The 6,832-nt window shown below is 46.6% G+C and overlaps 1 protein-coding gene across 3 annotated transcripts; it reads left to right on the top strand.

Annotated features, from left to right (window-relative positions):
* Nucleotides 1-1,485: 1,485 nt before the first annotated feature.
* On the top strand, nucleotides 1,486-6,265 carry B9D1 (B9 domain containing 1). 3 transcript variants are annotated; one of them, XM_075767501.1, is made up of 8 exons: nucleotides 1,486-1,640; nucleotides 1,898-1,966; nucleotides 2,078-2,189; nucleotides 2,260-2,356; nucleotides 2,849-2,911; nucleotides 4,125-4,192; nucleotides 4,381-4,532; nucleotides 5,836-6,265. In XM_075767501.1, exons 1-7 carry the CDS (start codon nucleotides 1,575-1,577, stop codon nucleotides 4,524-4,526), a joined length of 621 nt encoding a protein of 206 aa, XP_075623616.1. In that variant the 5' UTR covers nucleotides 1,486-1,574; the 3' UTR covers nucleotides 4,527-4,532; nucleotides 5,836-6,265. The 3 variants fall into 3 exon arrangements, with proteins under 3 accessions (XP_075623616.1, XP_075623617.1, XP_075623615.1); XM_075767502.1 differs by having other exon boundaries at nucleotides 4,381-4,493; XM_075767500.1 differs by having other exon boundaries at nucleotides 4,381-6,265.
* Nucleotides 6,266-6,832: the final 567 nt, after the last annotated feature.

Genomic DNA, 6,832 nt, shown 5'->3' on the forward strand with positions numbered 1-6,832 from the left:
TTGGCTAAATTTGTTTGCTGAATGTTAAAAAAAGCCCAAAAAACTCAAATAAAACCTGAAAAATCACGTTGAAATAGGTATTGACAGAGAATACGTCTATTGGAACATGGAAGGTATTTTTCAGCATGACATTGTAATGGTAGTTTACTTTCAGTCCAATATAAACCACTCCACACCTTTCAACAGAAGAGGTGGTATCATGGGATGTTCTTTTGCCTTAAGGAAAGACACTGGCAATGAATAGTCCACAGTATGGCACTGCAGAGAGCCAGAGCAGGAAAGCATCTCCACCACATCTGCCAGAAGGGAGATAAAATGGAGTTAAAGCATGACCACAAGGACTGAGGCGTTGTCCCAACCGTGCTAGTCTGCATCTCTGATCAGCCTGTGTGTGAAAGGACTCCGTCTCGTTGCAACCACAGCACGGAAAACCCAAACAAGCGCCAAGTCAGGGCTTTCTTCATTCCTTCCATCCGTCTCCAGAGGGTCTGGCGGCAATCAAATGCCCTCTGGATTGCTCCCAATGAGGAGAGCATCATGTAGGATGCAGAAAGGAGGTGAAGGGATGAACTACAGCAGATGCCAGCCGAGCCTCCAAGGCGTGCGCGTGGGCGGCGAAGCTTCCTGGCCTGAGCAGTGGCACGACCGTGACCCAGCCGGGCCAGCACCATCACGTCGCGGTCTCTGCAGGGAAACAGTAAGACCAGGTCAGCAGATTTCAGCGGTTTCAGCTCTGCAGAGCCTCAGCACATTTGTCTGTCTTGCTTGCACACAAAATTCACCCCCTCCTTTTAATTAGAGCAGGCTAATTAAACCAGCACACTCCTATTTCCTCCCCTTCCCACAGTATGTGCAGCCGCATCCAGACAGCGGCCGTTACGGAGGCAGAGCTTGCTCCAGTAACGCCGGGGAACGACCACCTCGCTGCGGGACACCGATGACCCTGCCAGCCTCTTCCTCTCCTCACACCAGCGTGGCTCATGAGGGTGACCCTCCGGACACCACAAAAGGCCCCCTTTCCCACCGATCCCAAACGCCTTTCCTCCCTGGAACACACCTCGTGGCTCCGGCCCTCACCCGGCAGCGGCGGAGCTGCTTCGGCCCAGCCGGCAGCAACATCTAGTGGCCGTGGCCTCGGCGCCTGCTGCCGGGAGGAGGCCCCGGTCCCCTGGCTGCACTTTAAAAAGAGCTTACTGGGGTCGATATACGCTAATATTAAAAAAAAAAAATAAATACAGAAATTTCAAAACATGAGGTGGTATGAAGAACGCACGGGGAAAGCGGCCGGCGGGCCTCAGTCCCGGCCCCTCAGGCCTGGTGGGGCGGCCATGGGGGTGAGGGGGCTGCCGAGCCAGGCCGTGGTGAGGGGAGCAGCGCTGCCGGCTGGCCCCGGGGGTGCTGCTCGCGTTTTGAGGCGATTCTCCCGCGTTTCGGAGGCGGGAAGCCCGCTCTGAGCGGGAGCTCCGCGAAGCGCCGTCCGCCGAGGAAGTCTGTCCCCGCCGCCGCGCCGTCCGTATCCATGACAACGGCCGGAGCGCGGCCCCCTCGTAACGGGGCAGGCCGCGCCCGGCGCCATGGCGGCTGCCGGCAGCCCCAGCGTCTTCTTGCTGGCGGTCAACGGGCAGATCGAGAGCGGGCAGGTGAGCGCGCCGCGACGGGCGGTGGGGGGGCCCCGCCGGCCCCCAGAGGGACGGGGAGCCCGGTCCCCCGCGACACAGCCCAGCCCGGGCCTCATCAGCGCCGCCCCGGTATCGCGGCCCCGTCTCAGCCGTAATGCCAGTGGCGCGGGCTGGCCCTCAGAGCCCCTAACCCAGCCCGGCCTCAGCCCCGACACAAGCAACGCGGGCTGCCCTCAGCCCCAGTAATTCCCCACCAACACAGCCTCTCTCTCCCACAGTTCCCCGGATTTGACGATCTCTACTGCAAGTTCTGCTTCGTCTACGGCCAAGACTGGGTTCCCACAGCGGTAAGGCCCCACTGTGCACCCCTGAAACCCAGCCTGCCTGCCAGGCCCACCGCCAGCACACGTGTAAGGGCTTGGTGCAGGGCCCTGGTTCATGCCACATTCTCCCCACAGGGCCTGGAGGAGGGCATCTCCCAGATCACCTCCAAGAGCGAGGTGGCACCCACCACACTTGTCTGGAACTTCCCTATTGACATCACCTTCAAGAGCACCAACCCATCCGGCTGTGAGTGCTGAGGGGTGATAGGATCCAGCTCGCAGACCAGGCACCCCTCTCACATCCACTTCTTTTGCAGGGCCGCAGATCGTCATCAGCGTCTACGGACCTGACTTTTTTGGGAATGATGTGGTCAGAGGTTACGGAGCTGTTCATGTTCCCTTCACACCTGGAAGGTGAGGTGAGAACCTGTCATCTTTCAGGACTGAAATGAAGATTTATTTCCAAGTTATTATGTTGTTTTAGAAACAAAAATGTTCCCATATCTCCTTAACATGTCTTGTTCATTTGGTACAAAGAACATGGATTTTCTAGCAGCAGCCCCTGGTTAGTAAGTAATTTTTGGTAATCCTGTTAGCCAACTGTAAAGGCAGAACTGGCATTTAGGAAGCCCCAGTGTGAAGTGCAGTACGTTACTTCCCCCCCCCCCCCCCCCCCCCCATGACTCTCAGCACATGCTAAACTTTCGTTCTTGCCCCTGGAAATGGAGGAAATACACTTTCCTTTGCAAACAAACCCTTTCTTTGTGGAAAGTATCATATTTTGAGATGTTCAGTGGTCTGATGTGTCTGAAATTCTGGTACGTTTATGAATATAAGAAGCCTTGCCAGTGCTCCAGTACTATTTGGTTAATTTTTTAAGTTCTGTGCATCTCATCTTTGTTTTAGGCATACAAGAACCATCGCAATGTTTGTTCCAGAGTCCACATCTAGACTGCAGAAGTTTACAAGGTAATAATTAAAGACTTTTTTTTTTTTTTGAAGTCCTTCTTGGTTTTAGTCACAAAGGTATATCCATCTACTCACTGGTGCATACATGTGAATACTTCATCATAACCAGATAGTTTTGAGTTTTGTAGGTAAAATCACATATTTAGATGTCTAGGTCTTTTGAAGAGCTTTCTTAAAACACACTAACTGCCTGCAGTAATGCTAACTCGTCTTTTTTTCAGCCTCACATTTCAACACTGTTGGTTTGAAAGAGAACTAATTTCAGCAGAGCAGACTGTGTCTGAGCTCCATGTTCCACAGGTTGATTTCTACCAGTGGTGTGACTTGCAGAGGCACTACTTACACTAATTTTACTGAGCATTTTAGTTGTCACTGGAGTGTAGCGAGGTGTGCTGCAGTCCATCCCTCAATCTTACTGTAGCTAGGGACTTTTCCTGAAGGATAGCCACGTTAAGAGCAACTTGGAAAGCAAAAGCAGAACATGGAAAAACAATTCCCAGTTCTACCTTTTCTTCCATCTAGAATGCATTTGCTGTAAGCTTTGTCTTGCTCACACACACATATTCCTTCCAAAGGAGCAGTCTATACACAGCAGCTGAGGGCATTAAACAATACAATGGAAGGAAAAAGCCTTAAGTACAGTCTGAATGATCTTGTTCAGTTTTGGATTGCCTGTACCAATGGAGCCTACCCTTGTGCAGAGCCAGCCTTGTGGTACTTGAGCACTTTGGGTCAGAGCCAGCATTAGAATCCCTGTGCCTGACCATCAGGATTCAAATGATTTACTTTTCTTCTCTTTATGATAACCTTTTTGTAGAATCTACACTGTAATTTGTATACTCTAGTATTATGTGCACCTCTGATGTATTCAAAATATCCAAGCCTCTCTGTTACTCTGGGTAATCAAGAGTTTAATCAGTTTCAAAAACATCTTTGCCATAGAAAGGTTCTGTCTAGCCCAGAAGTAACTTGGATGTAACATAATGTGTATGAAATTGGTGTCATTTTTTCCCTTAGAGAGACAAAACTTACCTTTGATCAAAGTAGATGAGCAATAAAGTGAATCAATCTTCAAAACTCTCTACTGCAAACAAAAGCTGGGAGTCTCATTACACCTCCCCTCTGTCTTTTTAACATGCATATAATGAACTGTAGGCAAATGTAAACACTAGTGGATGTATCCAATTGAGTATTTTCTGTTTTCTTCTCCGAGTTGGTTCACAGGAAGACGGCCAGAATTTACTGACCCCAGAGTGGTAGCACAGGGAGAAGGAAGAGAAGGTAAGTCCCCGGGAGCTCCTGGCTGCGACCCTTGCACGACAGCAGGTCACAGCTGGGCCATCCATCTCCTGTTGATAAAAAAAAATAGTTGTTTCTGCCAAGACCAGTCCTACCTGGATATGTGAGGACTTCAACAACTATTCAAAAACCTCTCTTAACCAGTTTTATTCATGTCTTCTTTCTTCTAGTAACACGGGTGAGATCTCAAGGCTTTGTGACCATTTCCTTCAACGTAGTGACCAAAGATATGAAGAAGTTGGGCTATGATGTCAGCCCAAGTGACATGCAGAACCCCTCTCTGGTGCCTGTTACAGAAGGGATTCATAAGTATTGAACTCAGGTGTGGGATGTCCAAAAGCTCACAGAGAAGTTAAGCACTTTGGGGCTTTTTGTGGCAGATGGAAATGAGTATCTGACTAACCTGAGAAAATTTCACTTGAGACCATTACTCCAAAAAAAAAAAAAAAAACCCCCACACAAAAAACCCACCACAAAAAACAGCCCATGAGGCTTTGGACTAATTACCTATGTATAATCCTTTCAGTGAGCCTACAGGTTGAAGTATTATGTAAATTAGTGTCATCACATAATATTTAACATTTTTTGAGTTATATCAGACTATCTCAAAATACCTATAACAAATTATTTTTTATAACAGCCTTTTGTACACTCTTTATATATTTAAAGAATAGGAAAGTTCATAGTTGTAGTAGTTTTCCTGTGTTTAAACCATCACCACAAACCTGGTTCTTTTCACTAATCTTTTTTTGTGGTAGAAATGGGAAATTTAAATTATTGCACCTTCCAAAAAGGAGGGGATATGGAAACATTCCAGTGAAATGCACACACACGTCTGTGCCATGTGCTTTCCTCTGCAAAAGGAACAGCAGTTTTCTTTATAATCCCACATAGTCCTGTAGAGTTTGTGCAACCAATTAAAATAGCTCATGCACTGCAGAAACAAACCTTTCCACATTTTTTCAGTGAAGCAACCTGGGCTTTTACATTTGGAACAAGATGATGACTCTTCTGTTTCAAGATTTTATTTCTGCATCAAGCTTCAGGAAGGAAAAATAAAAAAGGACATCGGTTTATTTTAGAGGAGACCATGGTGTCAAACATAGCCTTGCTGCATAGCTTTAACTTCTGGTAGAACAAATTGCATTTTAAGTGCAGATATTGACTTAAAAATAAACTTTAGGCTCTCCAAAGAAGGTAGAGTCTCAGGAAGCCAGCTACACGTTTAGCTCCAGATCAGGTACCAGAGCCCTGTGCTGCTTCACCCTCCCTTCAGTGGGTCCCTCCAGCCAGTACGTTACAAAGATAACATCCTGTGGCTTTAGAAAGGCAGTAAAAAGGCAACGTAGTGATGTCCAAGTCTGCCACACTCAGGTTTTCTGTCCCATTGCACAACCTCAGAGGACCGAAATGCTGTTGGTGGCTGTTAGCGGGTGACAGGAGCTCCAGCACTGTTCTCAGGTGTCTGCAGCATGAAGGCACAGAGCTGGCCATGGCCTGATGGGCTGCTCCTCTGATGTCTTGCCACCCACTTTCACCAAATCCCATTCTAAGCTAATGTTAGTGTTGTTCTTTTAGGCTGAATAAGCCAAATTTTCTAAAAATATTTGTCTTTCTACTGCTAGGGTTTGTAGCTCTTTGTGCCAGAATGGATGTTTCTAAGTCCTAAACCACCCAGGATCTGCTATTCTTACAGGTACAAAGAAGTGTATGCTACAATGAAATGCCTAATTGCTTAGTCATTTTCATGTTTATATTTGGGCACATAATCTCGTGTTTGACTGCAAATACCACCCTGTAAGTGAACTACCAAGACCTTGAAACTGTAGAAATAAAAGTAGTACCAGAGTGTTGAACTGCAGAGCCTCCAGGACATGTATCAAATAAAGCATCCAGTTAGAGATGGTTATTATATCATGCTGAGCAGTGTGATTGAATAAATATAATTTCTGAAAAAAGATAACACAATCATTGTAATTTTGCTGTGATCATTAACTTCTTTTGCAGTATTTATAAATACTTTTCCAAACATAGTTACAGATGATTTTTCATCTCTTACTTTTTTTCCTGTCTTGTTTGTTAGTTTTACACTTCCAGTAAGCTGCTCCACCGGTTGTTTTGGCAACTGTTGTAATCTCTGAACTGAGTCATGTTGGAATCCAAATTAATAAGTATTTCCTGGTGGCTCAGAGGAGATTCAAGGAATTTTGTTTCCTTTTCAAAAGTATTTGGGAAGCAGTTAGCTACAGTAGCAGGATAAATATCTGTGTTTGAAATACTTGAAAGGCAAACATTAAACCTACTATGGCTTAAATATCTTTTTCCCTTGAGCACAGTTACCTGCCCCCATTCCAATTAGAGCAAAACTGCAGAACAGAGATTCTAGTCACGAGAAACCTGTTAAACCCAGATAAAGGCCAAACTTCATGCCCACGGGAGCGCCATGAATTTATTCACACACAGTTTTGCAGCATGGTACTGCAACCCATCTCCTGAATCACTCCTGTTTCAAACGAGTAGGTGGATTCTTACCACACTGAGACCGATCAAAACCAACACGTGTTTGCACAGCTCCACCTTTCACAGCCAAGCTGCAGGGACCCTCAGAAGAAAGGTTAAAAA

This window comes from Balearica regulorum, chromosome 15 (assembly GCF_011004875.1).
Source record: "Balearica regulorum gibbericeps isolate bBalReg1 chromosome 15, bBalReg1.pri, whole genome shotgun sequence".
In the NCBI taxonomy this organism is placed as follows: domain Eukaryota; kingdom Metazoa; phylum Chordata; class Aves; order Gruiformes; family Gruidae; genus Balearica; species Balearica regulorum.